Below are 14,687 nucleotides of genomic sequence, written 5' to 3'. Positions count from 1 at the left end.
AGCTGGAGGACTGAGACCAACCACCCCTTGATTCTGAGCCAACCTGATAAAAGTGCCGAAGACCAGAGCGTCTCAAGCTTTAATATGTATTCGCATCATCTGGGAATTTGGAGAGAGTGCAGATTCTGTTTTAGAAGGTCTGGGGCGGGGCCCAAGAGTCTGCATTTGTAAGACACTCCCAGGGAATGCTCTTGCTGCTGATCCATGGACCACACTTTGAGTAGCAAAGGATGAAAGGCAGCTGTGGAGGGTCCCCACAATGGAGGCTGTTGTGTAGTTCCCAGGAGAACGTGTTTATTTGTGCACAAAGTGACAGAACCTATTAGAGTGGAAAGAGCCACCATTTTGTCACAGTTGCAAGGCAGACAGTCGTTTCTTGGCAAATTACACCTTCCAGCGGCACTGGTATGGTTGTCAAGCACTTGGGTTCTGAAGCTTGATGTCCTGAGCTTTACCTCTTAGGAGGTGTGTCATCTTAGGCAAGTCTTTATTTGCATCTCAGTTTCCTCATCACTCTAATGGAAATAATAAGACTATTGTGAGGGTTAGCTGAGTCAGTAGATATAAAGTGCTTAACACATGGCAGCACTGTAAGTAGCACTCAGTGAATGTTGCTCTCCACGCTCATGATACACCCTTCCACAGCAGTGAACGTGGACACACATAGAGGCTTACTCTGCTTTTGGTACATGGTCAAAAAAATGTAACCCCCCCATCTCCCTCCCACCAAAGGTCTGTATCCTCTCTTTCAAATTCTTCCTACCCTCCTGCCCACTCCCACACCCCCTCCCCTGGCCCCCGGCCCCAGTGTGGTCTGGATGGGCCCCACAGGGGCAGGGACAGGGACAGGACGTGGGGCTGTATCTGACAGGAACCTGAGGGGCTGGCCCGGGAGGGGATTGGGGCCCGGCTTCCTGCAGGGAGGATGGGCTAAGGCAGGCACACAGTGCCGGAGAAGATGCCCTCCTGGGCCCTCTTGGTGGTCATCTCCTGCCTCCTCCCGGCCCCCCAAAACCTGGCACAAGTCACCAGCCAAGGTGAGGTATGTGGAGGGTGGAGATCACCTACACCCAGGAAGAGGGAGCCCTGGGAGGGGGATGTGCAAAGTAGGAGGCTCCCATTGGTCCCCGACTCTTGCCCACAAACACACCAGGGAGGACCCAGAGCCCAACTCACCAGCTATTCCTCAGATGCCTCCTTGCTGGCCTCGGACTCAGAGTCCCTGAACTGTTTCTCCCGAACATTTGAGGACCTCACTTGCTTCTGGGATGAGGAAGAAGCAGCGCCCAGTGAAATATATCAGCTGCTGTATGCCTACCCAGGGTATGTGCTGCATCATATATATCATATATATGTACCATGTATGTACCACTCCCCTGTATCTGTCCTGTACATACCACAGCTGAGCCCCATTCCAGTAGCTTCCCTGCCTTTGGCGCTATCAGAGGACTCCTCCAAGTACATGCCCTAAGTAGCCACTTAATGAACAGATGTGCTTTGGATACACCCAGCTCACACCCTCTACGTAACCCCTAATCCCACCCAGGCACTGAGAAGAAAAATGGCAGTATTGGAAATAGAACTTGGGTTTGGGCCCAGACCTGGGTCCTCAGGGCTGAACAGGTGGCCGTGTAGGTAGGACGGACTTCTCCTGTGCCCACAGGGAGAAGCCCCGTGCCTGCCCCCTGAGTTCCCAGCGTGTGCTGCCCTTTGGAACCCGGTACGTGTGCCAGTTTCCAGCCCAGGATGAAGTGCGCCTCTTCTCTCAACTGCACCTCTGGGTGAAGAACGTGTTTCTGAACCAGAATCTGACCCAGCGGGTGCTCTCTGTGGATAGTGTGGGTACGAACCATCCTCCTGTCATCCTGGCCCCCCCGTTTGCTGCCCTCAGGCCAGCTCCTAGAATCAGACTGAGCTGTGCTCTTTCAAGACGATGTGGATGTCCCCCCACTACCAGACCCCCAGAGGCACCTCAAGACCCCTTTCTCATTCCTCTTAGCCTCAGCATCCAGAGCTAGACTTCATTTCACACCAGAGACACCCTGACTTTCCCATCATTAACCTATTCATTGACTCACTCATTCATCAGTTACAGAATACCTACCATGTGCCAGGCACTGTGCTAGGTGGAAAGGATGCACAGATGAAGAGAGGTCCCTGCTCTTGAGGAGCACCGAGCCTAACAAACGTGCAACGAGGTCACTGTTCTGAGGACAGGAGAACAGGATAAGGAGCCTCCCTGCCCTGCCCCCGGGGCTGCCCTCAATCCAGCCTCCAGCATCCCCTCTCCACAGTCCGTGGGTTGAGCTGTAGACTGTGGCCCCCAAAGAGTTCTCACGTGCCCTGTCTCACCTTCAGGCCTGCCAGGTCCCCCCAGCCTCATCAAGGCCATGGGAGGGAGCCAGCCAGGGGAACTTCAGATCAGCTGGGAGGTCCCTGCTCCCGAAATCAGTGAATTTCTGAGGCACGAACTCCGCTATGGCCCCAAGGATCCAAGGAACTCCACGGGTCCCACAGTCACACTGCTGCTGTCCACAGAAACCTGCTGCCCAGCTCTGCGGAGACCAAACCTAGCCCCAGCTCCGGACGCGTCTCCGTGTGCTCAGCCCGTGATGCCCCAACAGGATGTACCAGAGCAGACCCCCACAACTAGAGAAGTATCCTGGCCTTCTTCTGCTCCACCTCCCGATCTCCTGCCCACAATTCTGCCCCCAAGAAAGGATAGGCCATACTTCGGGGATTCCAGACTGGGTTGGTCCTTAGAGAGTTAGTATAGGCTCTGATTAGGAGCCATGTCTATTTAGGGATCTCCCACTTTGGGTCATTCATACCAACAAGATTGAGAGCTTCAGGCCTCCAGGTTAATGGGGATTTCCCTAAAAAGCCCTGAACTCCACCCGAAACCCACTGACCTGGCTCCCAGCCTGTGTGCATATCTATCCGGTGAAGAACTGAGTGTCTCTCCACAGGCATGTTGTGGGGCTTCAGATATAAGAGGTGGAGGCTCTCTCGGCTGAGAGGCAGACCTAGATTCTGAGGCTGGGATTCTTCTCCCAAGGCTCCATCTCTGACAGTGAAGGGTGGAAGCTGCCTCCTCTCAGGGCTCCAGCCTGGGAACTCCTACTGGCTCCAGCTACGCAGCCAACCTGATGGGGTCTCCCTCCGTGGCTCTTGGGGATCTTGGTCCCTCCCTGTGACCGTGGACCTGCCTGGGGATGCAGGTGAGTCAACAAAGGAATGGGGAGATGGGGAGGAGATAGAAAAGATCTCTAGAGAGGCCTGGGCTGGATATGGAAGCTCTGCAAACCATGGTCCTTCCTGATGACCTCAAACTTGCCACTGGACAGAATGAACTATGTTCAGGGAGAAAAGACAGAATAGGAGTAAATGTTCCGAGTTACGTGTGTAAAGATGATCTGGACACCCTATAGAGTAGGAGCACGTGGGCTCTGATGGGACTTCCTTCTCTGACCCCAGTGGAAATTGGACTGCAATGCTTTACCTTGGACCTGAAGAATGTTACCTGTCAGTGGCAGCAACAGGACCATGCTAGCTCCCAAGGCTTCTTCTACCACAGCAGGGCATGGTGCTGCCCCAGAGACAGGTGAGAACTGAACTGTTGACTGAGCTTGATGTCATGGGAGAGAAGCACAACCTTGCAGAAAGAAGGGAGAGATTGTCCTGGTCCTCTTCACTCCCCTCCCTTGTCCGCCAAACCAAACAGCCTCCATGCTCTCATCCTCCAATGGGTATTGTATCTTTTCAACCTCTCTTCATACTCGCTGGGAATGCCTTGGTTTCATGCAGCTTTAATCATGTCACCTGGACCATTCCAGCAGCCTACATTCTCATCTACCCCCGATTTACCCCCCATGCTGCTGACAGACTGGCTTTTGTTAAACTCAAACTTTGCATGGCCTTTCCCTACTCAAATATGCACTGCAGCTTTTCACTATCTATCAGATCCAATCAAAACTTCGCCTGGCCTTCAAGAATTTCCACCAAACACCTCACTGACCTGTTACTTCCTTCATATCAAGTATATAACCGAGTCTTACTGATTTTACCTGTTAAACATCTCTAGAATCTGTCCACTTTTCTTCTTCACTGCCATCATCCTAGTACAAGCCATCATCATCTCTCACTTAGGCTATTGAGAAGTCTTATTAACTGATCACTTCTTGGATCCTCCAAAACATTCTCCACACAGGAGCTGGAGTGATTTTTTAAAAGTGCAAAAAATAGGGACTGCCCTGGCGGTCCAGTGGTTAAGACTTCGCCTTCCAATGTAGGGGGTGCGGGTTCGATCCCTGGTTGGGGAGCTAAGATCCCACATGCCTCGCGGCCAAAAAAACCAAAACATAAAACAGAAGCAGTATTGTAACAAATTCAATAAAGACTTTAAAAACGGCCCACATCAAATCTTTAAAAATAAATAAAGAAATAAAAGTGCAAAAATAAATACAACATCCTCTGCTTAAAACTCTTCCAAGGTCCACAGCTTCCATTGATCTTAGGACAAAGAAGAGAACACTACTGTGACCGTGTAAAGTTCTAAAAGGCTCAGCCCCTACCAATGCCTTCAGTTTCATCTTATACTATGCTGCCTTTTGTGCTCTGTGCTCCAGTACTGGCCTATTTTGTTCCCCCTACCTGCCATGTCCCCTCCTGCCTCTGGATCTTTGCACATGCTGTTTACCCAACTCTCCTATCTTTACTTAACCTTTATTTAACCTTCAGATCTCAACTCAAATGTCACCTCCTCAGGGAGCCCTCCCCTGACCTTCCTCCTTAGGTCCAATGGCACTATTATACATCCTTGTTGTACCACGTACCTCTCCTTCTTAAATACTTATAATAGTTACAATTTTACATTGATACCTCACATAGTTTTTTTCTTTTGGCTGCGTTGGGTCTTCGTTGCTGTGCGCAGGCTTTCTCTAGTTGCGGTGAGTGGGGGCTACTCTTTGTTGCAGTACGAGGGCTTCTCATTGCAGTGGCTTCTCTTGTTGCAGAGCACGGGCTCTAGGCGCGCGGGCTTCAGTAGTTGCGGCACGTGGGCTCAGTAGTTGTGGCTCGTGGGCTTAGTTACTCCGCTGCATGTGGGATCTTCCTGGACCAGGGATCGAACACGTGTCCCCTGCATTGGCAGGCAGATTCTTAACCACTGTGCCATCAGGGAAGTTCCATGGTTATTTGATTGATGACAAAATTCTGTCTCAGAGTTCCAGTTGAGAAAGGCTGATCTTGACTATACATGATCCATGAGGGCAAAGTCAGTGTCTGCTTTTACTCACCAATATGTTCTCAACTCACACGGTGCCTGGAATACAGTAGATGCTCAGTAAAAAAAAATTGTTGAATGAATGAATAATGAAAAAACCCACTATTAACAGTTTTAATGTATTCTTCCAGATTTTACATGCATTTACATATGTCTATACACAATATTCAATTTTCAATATAAATTGGATCACATTATATGTATGATTTAGTAACTTACTTTTTTACTTAAAAATATGTCTTGGAGATCATTACAAAAAGATGTAACGCATTCTTTTTAATAACTGCACAGATTTCCACAGTATGGAGGGGCCATGAATGGATCAAAAGGTGGCAAAACCGAATTCACATATTCCCTACCAAAACCTGCTCCTCCTCTTCTTGTCCATCCTGCTATCAAATCAGTTTTCCACCCTGAACCTCTGCCATTTCTACACCCTCCATATCCAATCAGAAACGCTTGTCATTTCTACCTGTACAGTATCCCTTGAATCCATCTATTTCCCTCTACCCCAACTACCACAACCCTACTTTCAGATCCTCATAACTTTGCATGTAAAATACCATAACATTGTCCTAATAAATTTCTCTGCTTCTAGTGCACCCTCACAAGTCCTCTCTTACAAACTGCAGTTAGAGTGACTTTCCTAAAGTACAAAGCTAACGACGACAATTCCTGTTTAAAATCTTTAAACGTCTCCATCATTACTGCAAGATTAAGTTTACGCTCCTTAGAAAGGCAATAAGGCCATCCATGACCTTGGTCTGCTCACATTTACCACTCCCCACCAGACCCTCTATGCTAAAAGCATTCTGCACCACTTAGAATTCCCCCAGAGTACCATATCTCTTATCTGTGCACAAGCATGTGCCTGGGATGTCTGTCTGTCCCCTTTGCCTGTCCTGTTTCGAGTCCAGGACTCAGTCTAAGCACCGCCTTGCACGGGAACTATCCTCTGACCCTCCCCATCTGGGTTAGATGATCCTCCTTGATATTCCCAAGCCAGCCCGTGCACATCACAGAAAAATATCATCTGTTTGTTTTTCTACCTTTCCCATTGAAATGACAGGTCCTTGAAAATTATTACTCTGTGTATTCATAGGGCCTATCACAGTGCCTGGCACATAGTATCAATTATTTGTTGAATAAATTAGTAAACATAAAAAAATATAAAACGATAAATAATTTTAGTAATAGCTAGTCATTTAGGGGTTATAATCAGGAAGGAGGCAGGATTTATTTGTTCAATAAACAATTATCGAAGGCGACTATGTTCCAGGCACTGGGGATAGAGTGACAAAACAGAAAAGCTTCTGGCATTGTTGGGGCTTCCATTTTAGTCGGGAGAAGGGAAGAGGGGGTGAGAAACAAGTAAAGAAATAAAGGAACAAGGTTATATGATAGAGACTAAGTGGGAGGGTGGGGGAGGGGTGCTAATTTCACCTGAGTGGTCGGAGAAAGCCTTGCCAAGGACGTGACAGGTGAGCTGAGACCCAAGTGGCAAGAAGAAGTGAGTCACGTGAGATCTAGGGGCAGGGCAACCCAGGACAAGGTGAGCTGCAAAGACAGGTCATCTGGTATATCTGCTGCACAGAGAGAAGGCCTGTGTGCATGAAGGGTGGTAAACTGGTGTGAGAATTGTAGGAGATGAGAATGGGGAGGGAGGGAGGAACTCAACCGTATGGAGTCCTATAGGCTCTGGTATGGAGTTTGGATTTTATTCCAAGGGGGATGGGGAGTCATTGAAGGATTTTAAGCAAAAGAGTGACATGATATGATTTACATTTCAAAAAGATGTTTCTTTGTGCAATTAAAAAGAAGTAAGAGTGGAAGCAGGATCACCAGTTAGAAATTTGCCTTAATCCAGGCAATGGATAATGGTTTCATCTAATGCAGCTGCGGTAAAGATCAAAATAAATGGACAGATGTGTCAGATATTCTGGACATTATCAGATCAACACTTTGGATCTTGTTGCTGTGTGGAGAGTAAACTGAAGGGAGTGGCAGAAATGGAGGCAGAAAAGCTAGTTAGGAGGCTGTTGTAATAATCTATTAATAAAATAACATTTAGAGGTGACTAAGAGGGCCGCCTGATGAGAACAGTTTAAAAACATGTTTTCCTCCAGAAAGATGAAAGCTCTTTAATCTCTGAAATAATAACATTCAAAGTAGGCATTATTAACCCATTTCACAAATGAGGAAACTGAGGCAGAGATAAATCAAGTAATTTGCCCAGAGTTATACACCAATAAGCCAAGACCCAAACTCTATAGCCCATATGCTATTTTCCTATCTCATCTAGCTCTTTTCTCAAGAAGAGGCTGGACACCAAAACAAACCTCAGAAAACCAAACATTATGACACGGGAGAGAAAGCCCTGTAGGCCCATCCAAAAAACAAGTTAGATTATAATCCAGTCCCCTGTGGGATGGGGGATATGAGGATTAGTCTCTGAGGCAAGCCTGATTCATTGACTCTATGGGACTGATTCGTAGGGACCCCGTCTGGGAGAAGTGTGAAGAGCAGAAGAAAAATCCAGGATCACAGCCCTCCCAGTTCTCCCGCTGCCACTTCAAGTCACGAAATGACAGTGCTATTCACATCCTTGTGGAGGTGACCACAGCCCAGGGTGCCATTCACAGCTACCTGGGCTCCCCTTTCTGGATCCATCAGGCTGGTAAGAACTTTCTCCCCTTCTCCTCCCACGTAGTTCCCACCTCTACCATATCTGACCCCATGCCCAGGATCACCAACTCTGATACTTCTGACCCGTGGCCCTGGTGACATGATGTCTCATGCACAGAAGGGCTTAGGCCAGTCCCTGCTGATGTCCCTGTAGTGCTCATTCCCACTCCAAACTTACACTGGAGGGAGGTCTCCAGCGGGCAGCTGGAACTGGAATGGCAGCACCCATCACCCTGGGCAGCACAAGAGACCTGCTATCAGCTCCGATACACAGGAGAAGGCCATCAGGACTGGAAGGTACAGTCAAGGAACAAATGCCCCCAGACCTCATAATCAGGGTATCCCTGACTTTCACTGTATCTGTTATCAGGAGTGAAGGTGTCTGTGTATTCACGTCTGAGCTTGTTTATCTATGTTTTATCTGATTCAGCTGGTATCTTAATCTCTCTTTGGCATCTGACATGCTGACTACTCCTATTTAAAATTTTCTCCTTCCTTTGCTTTTGGGATATCAGTCTCTCCTGATTCTCGTACCACCTCTCTGACTGAACCTCCTCGCTCTTTTCCTGGCTCCTCCTTTCTACACTTCCTTAATAGGTTGTGCTTCCAACAGTCCCATCCTAGACTCTTTTCTCCTCTAGATAAATATATATGCTCTCCCTAAGTGAGTGCTTCAACTCTGTGGTTTCAATGACTATACGTTAACCACCCCAAACTTATCATTCCAACACCCATATGAAAAGGAACTTCTATACCATAGGTGAATTACGTAAATTTTTGAAGTCTCAATTTCCTCACTGGTGAAATGGGGATAAAGCTATGTACTTTCCAGAGTTACAGTAAAAATTAAATATATAAATATTTAGCATACTGTCTGGCAGATAGAAGGTGCTCAATATTCATTAAATATTAGTTTCTTTCTTTACTTTTATTCTCATTCACCACATGTATATACAACTTCTTACCAGACAGCTCTATCTAAAAGCCCCCAGGGCATTTCAGACTCAGTATATCCAAAACTGAACTCAACTTCTTCCCCAAACTTATTTTACTTTTTTACTGAAGTATAAGTTACATAAAGTAACACAAATCTTAAATATACCACTGATTAATTTGTACATGTGTATACAGCCATGTAACCATTACCCAGATCAAGACAGAGATTACTTCTAGCACCCCAGAAGCGTCTCACGCCCGCAGGTCACATACGCACACCCTCCAAGGAAACCACTACTCTGACATTACCACTCATAATTTCTGACTGTTGTTGAACTAATAAAATAGAACCATACAGCATTTCTTCCTCAGACTTACCTCTCCTGTTCCTTGTCTCTGACAGTGGCACCAACACTTACCCAGTTACCCGAGTCTGGAATTATCTTTGACTCTTCTCCCTTTTCCCTTCCCTCTATTTATCAACAAATTAGTTGAGTTTATTGTACTAATAGGTCTCATGTCCCTACTACCACTGGCTTAACCTCACCTTTGACCATCCAGCCGGCCCATGCATGCTCTTAGTACACAGAACACTCTGTAACCTCCAATCAAGCAACAGGCAGCATTACACTCTTCTTGGTGCTCCCGTGGTACCTTACTTATATCATTATTATTGCACTAATTATTTCTTGTAACTATTTACTTGTTTGGGTGTCTTACTCTTCATGTTTGCTAACTGATCAAGTTAATAATGTCTCCCTGCTTGTACACACGATTCTTGTTCCCTGTGCTTGGAATCTCTCCTCGTACCCCCAGCACCTAGCACAGTGCTGGCATCCTCTACTCAGAGGATGTTATTTGTGGCCTGGTCTACGTGGCTCCGAGTATCTGAGCGTGTCCGGGGTTTCCATCGGCCGACCTGGTCTGGTGCGTGCCTGGTTACTGTGTGTGTACCAGATCTCTGTCGGTTTATCGTATGTATATGTGTCAGGATGAGTAGTACTCTGTGTAGATGAGTCTGTGTGACGGGGGTGTACCGCGCCAGGCTGGGCGAGGCCGCAGGCAGGGCGAGGCTCTCTGTCCTGGTGTTCTCTCCAGCCAGCTTCCGCCGGGATGACCGTTTTCTGCCAGCGAGGCTCTCTGGGGGAAATCCCCGGGGACTCAACGCGGTAGGATTTCGGTCAAACAGATGCCGAGTTCTAGAGGCCCCGACGCCGGCCCACCCGGACAGGGAGCCTGACCACCCGCCCGCTTCTCCTCTGCGCAGGTGCTGGAGCCGCCTCTCGGGGCCCAGGGAGAGACCTTAGAGCTGCGCCCGCGCTCCCGCTACCGTGTACAGCTGCGCGCCAGGCTCCACGGCCCCACCTTCCATGGGCCCTGGAGCGCCTGGTCCGACCCAGTAAGGGTGGAAACCGCCTCCGAAACCGGTGAGGGCCGAGCCAGAGCAAAGGCGGTCGGCGCCTGCGCGAGCGGAGGGGCGCTGGCGCAGCGAGGGGCGGGGCCGCGGCTGAGCCGACTTACCCGGCGCCCCGGGGCGGCGACGGGTGGGGCCTGGCGGACCGGGGAGGGGGGCTCCTGCCAGGCGTGGCCCCCCGAGATCTGACTGCTTTTGTCCATTAGCCTGGATCTTTTTGGTGACCGCTCTGCTCCTGGTGCTGGGCGTCAGCGCCCTCCTGGGCCTGCTGCTGCTGAGGTGGCAGTTTCCTGCGCACTACAGGTACGGCTCCGGTCAGGCGGGAGACGGGGCCGTGGTCCGGGCGAGGCCAGCGGCCTCTAAGGAAGCATCCCCGCGTCACTCTATGTCACCCGCTCTCCGCACAGTCCCACATCCACACCTGTGGCGTCAGCTGCTCCCAGCGCGTCTTCCCCGGGAGTCGCACTGCCTCCTTACACTCTAACATGCCCACTATACGGGACACCCCAAACAGGCCCACCTTGTGACTCCTCATCTCAGTAACAAGGCTACTGTCCCCCTGTCACCCAAGCCGGAACACTTAGGCGCCACCGTCGCCCTTATCCAGTCTGGTCTGGTCATCCCACCTCCTAAAGCTCGCTCAAACAATAGCCCTCTTTCTCTAGCGGTACAGGCACTACCTGACTCCCCAAAACGGAGCCCCTTCTCCCTCCAGTCTAGCCTCACGCAGCCATCAGAATAATCTTTCTAAAACTGCACACGTGAACTTGTCACTCCGCCTCCTTAAGTCACATTATTAGCGCCCCAGGATAAAGTCCAGACGCTAGAATGACAAGGAAGGCTGTGCAAAATCTGGCCCCTGCCAGGATTTCCACCCTCCCACCATGTGCATCAGCCTTGCCATACTGTTGGTGATTTCCTCCCCAAGTCAAGAGATTCTACTTCTCAGTGCCTTTGCACATAATGTCCCGTCTGCCAGGAATATCCTCCCTGGATGACTAATACCCATTTATCTATAAATAACTTTCTTCCCCAACTCCTAGGAAACCTTTCCTGACCTTCCCCTATTGGCCACTTTCTTTGTGCCCCAATGCAGACTTCTTCCATAGTACCAGAAGCATTTTACTGCATTCATTTCTTTATCTGTCTTCCCTATGCTTTACTTGGTCATCCTTAAATCGATAGCACAGGGCCTGCTAAATAGCCCACACTTAAATAAATGTTATTAATGAATGACTTGTTTGTGTGGGGAGACTAAGGCTGAGGAGAGATGTCATTGGAAGTTATAAACATGAAGGACAGAATCCATACCACCTCAGTCCTTCAGTTGGTAACATCTCTCGATTCTTGAAGACTCAGCTCAGAAGGTAACTCCTGCACGTGGCCTCTTTAGATGACCCTAGGCTAGATTAGATGCCCCTCTTCTGTGCTGCATCTCTCCTTGAACATGTCTTTGAGCTTTTAATCCACTCATATGTATGAGCAGACCGCAATGCAGCCTCTATGCAAGTAGCCAGCTCCAACAAAAAAGTTGGGAGAGAGGAGGGAGGTGGTGCTGCTGAACCAGGCGTACTCAGTTCCTTTTCCCCAATTTACCAGATACATCACTCCTCCTTCCCTGGAGAGATACGAGTGAGGTCACAGAAGAGGCCTGAAATGTCGTTCAGCTAAAGTCCCTCCATGTGGAAATATGAGCCTAAGGAATTGGAGGTTCCCCCAACATACCTTAATCCACGTTCTTCCTGGAGAGACCACCTTCCCCAGTAACTTAATAAAAGCCCCATTGGTTCTCTCCATTCATTCATTCAACTAATTTCTTGAGGACCTATTATGAGCCAGACACTGTTCTATACCCTGGAGCTACAGGAGTGAGCAAACAGACAAACTCTTTGCTCTCATGGAGTTTACATTCTCGTATATGTGATATATATAAGGATCTAATAAATACACAATAAGTCAAGTGCTATAAAGAAAAGTAAGCAGAGCAGGAGACAGAGAGTGATGGGGAAGGGAGGTGGTTCTATTTTAGGGCAGTCAGGGAAGGCCTCTCTGTCAGGACGACGTCTGAGCAGAAACCTAAATGAAGTGAGGGAACAAATCAAGTGTTCCAGGCAGAGGGAACAGGAAGTGCAAAGGCCCTGAGGCAGGAGTGTTTGAGGACACTCAAATCCCTTTTTTGAACCTCCGCACTGCTGAGTTCCCTCCACCACCAGAGGTTTCCTTTTCACCTATGCTCCACTACCTTACTTTACTGCCTTGACTACACTGTTACCTCTCCAAGCGTGCTCCCCCACCTCACTGCCTCCCCCCACGGCCCCCCCTCAGGGCTCCCCTCCTAACTCACTCCCACAACTCAGTCTCCTTCTCTTCCTTCTCCTCAAGGAGCCTGAGGCATGCCCTGTGGCCCTCAGTTCCAGACCTGCACCGGGTCCTAGGCCAGTACCTTAGGGATACTGCAGCCCTGAGTCCGGTGAGTGCACCCCTGCTCTCCACCACCCACCACCAGCCCTGTGCGGAGCTGGATCCTTGCCCTACCACACAACTTTTCCAAGGCCCTTGCCCACCAGCATACCATCCCTGGGCCCTACCTCCAGCCGAACCCTCCTTTCTACACAATCCAGGTCCTGCTCCCACAGGACCTGCTCTAATCCAGACCCCTTCCCCCCCTCTCCCATCTCTCCCAGCCCAAGGCTGCAGTCTCAGATGCCTGTGAGGAAGTGGAACCCAGCCTCCTTGAAATTGTACCCAGGTCCTCAGAGAAGACTCCCTTGCCCCTATGTTCCTCCCAGGCCCAGATGGATTACCGAGGATTGCAGCCTTCTTGCCTGGGGACCATGCCCCTGTCTGTGTGCCCACGCATGGCTGAGACAGGGTCCTACTGCACCACTCACATCGCCAACCATTCCTACTTACCACTCAGCTGCTGGCAGGCCCCTCGCTCCCAGTACCCTGGACAGATCCAAACCCTCTAGTCCTTCCTTCTGATCTTCCCTACCCACCCCATCCCAACACACAACCATCTCAGACCTCACGTCCTTCCCGGTTGTCTACCCTCCTAGCTGGGCTTCATAACACTGATCTTTCAGTACTGCTGCTGATATTAATCCAGGACAAGGCTCATTTGACTAAGCTTCTCTAAATTTCACCTCCTTTCTCTCTCCTCTTTAATGCCAAACTCCTTGAAAAGGAGTCTCCACTTCCTGACTCCCATTTGCTCCTCAGACTCCTTCAATTCATTCCCCTACTACCACTCTGCTAATGAAACTACTCAGGCAAAACTCACCTCAAATTTTTCTCATCACAAGATCCAATCAGATTTTGTTAGTTCTCAATCCATTTGATCCCTCTGTTGTCATTTGTCATGGTGACTACTCATTTCTCCTTTAAATTCTCTCCTCCATGGCTTGCATACATCACCATCTCTCCTGGCTCTGCTAGGGCCTCTCTGAGTATACTAATAGTTAAGCGCGTAAGCTCTGGAGTCAGAGCTGGGTTCAATTCCTGTCTTTCCCATTTGCTAGCTGTATGGCCTTGAGCAAGTAAAGTCTTTGAGCCTTAATTTTCTCATCTATAAAATAGGGATAATAACAGAACCCCATAGAGTTGTAAAGAGCATTTAGTGAGATAATCTAAGTAAAGCACAGTAACTAGGACATAGTAAGTGTTTGATATGTCTAAACTATGGTAATTATTCCTTCCTAATCTTATCCTGGAATCTCTTCCACTCCTTAATTACTGCAGTCCCTCAAGAGTCCATTCTTAACAGTCTCCAGTCCCATCGGTTCTCATTGCCTTCCCTATATGCTGACCATTCCAAAGTTCTTATCTCCAGCCCAGACCTCTACTACAGCACCTGTAATGGTTTATGCAAGTAACCGTTTACATGTCTGTCTTCTGTTACTAGATTGTGAGCTCCTTGAGGGCAAGGGCTGTGATTTATTTGTCTTCCCTCAACCCCCACCCCCAGCACCTGGAGTAGTGCTTGGTGCATGGTAGCAGGCCTTCAATAAATGTTTTCTAAATGAAGGAAATCTTTCTGGACAATGCCGCCTTAACCCCATGCCTCTCATCCTCTCTGCCATTCACATGCAGCAGTAAATGTGCTTAGCCATTCTGATTATGGATTCCCCTGACCCATTCAAATTCTCAAGCAAACAGTATTTTTTGCTGACTCCAAATATACCCACTGTGTCAGTCAGGGTCTTGGCAGAAATAGATGATGCACTCAGTCTGGGTATCTGGATGAGCGTTTAATAAAGGGCATATTTATAAAGATGAGGCAGGATTTAGGAAAACCATCAAGGAATAGTGCAGTAACCCGGGGCTAACAACAGCTGGGAGCCGGTACCCACCGCACCCCACCCTGGG

At 48.8% G+C, this 14,687-nt stretch overlaps 1 protein-coding gene across 1 annotated transcript; it reads left to right on the top strand.

Moving 5' to 3' along the window:
* The first annotated feature begins 958 nt into the window (after positions 1-958).
* Positions 959-14,277, top strand: MPL (MPL proto-oncogene, thrombopoietin receptor). The gene is made up of 12 exons (XM_030866806.2): positions 959-1,037; positions 1,191-1,323; positions 1,664-1,842; positions 2,359-2,657; positions 3,059-3,221; positions 3,478-3,604; positions 7,780-7,961; positions 8,124-8,266; positions 10,173-10,332; positions 10,526-10,622; positions 12,702-12,789; positions 13,004-14,277. The coding sequence occupies exons 1-12, from the start codon at positions 959-961 to the stop codon at positions 13,289-13,291; spliced, it is 1,938 nt and encodes a 645-aa protein (XP_030722666.2). The 3' UTR covers positions 13,292-14,277.
* The last annotated feature ends 410 nt before the right edge of the window (positions 14,278-14,687 follow it).

This window comes from Globicephala melas, chromosome 1 (assembly GCF_963455315.2).
Source record: "Globicephala melas chromosome 1, mGloMel1.2, whole genome shotgun sequence".
Taxonomy (NCBI): domain Eukaryota; kingdom Metazoa; phylum Chordata; class Mammalia; order Artiodactyla; family Delphinidae; genus Globicephala; species Globicephala melas.
The sequence above is the reverse complement of the archived record's forward strand: the minus strand, read 5'-3'. Positions and strand labels throughout refer to the sequence as shown.

Excerpts from the sequence above, each read along its gene's own strand:
- MPL (XM_030866806.2), top strand. The coding sequence starts at position 959 with ATGCCCTCCTGGGCCCTCTTGGTGGTCATCTCCTGCCTCCTCCCGGCC. Across the intron at positions 3,605-7,779 it reads TGGTGCTGCCCCAGAGACAG|GGACCCCGTCTGGGAGAAGT; the intron begins GTGAGAACTGAA and ends ACTGATTCGTAG. Across the intron at positions 12,790-13,003 it reads ATACTGCAGCCCTGAGTCCG|CCCAAGGCTGCAGTCTCAGA; the intron begins GTGAGTGCACCC and ends CATCTCTCCCAG.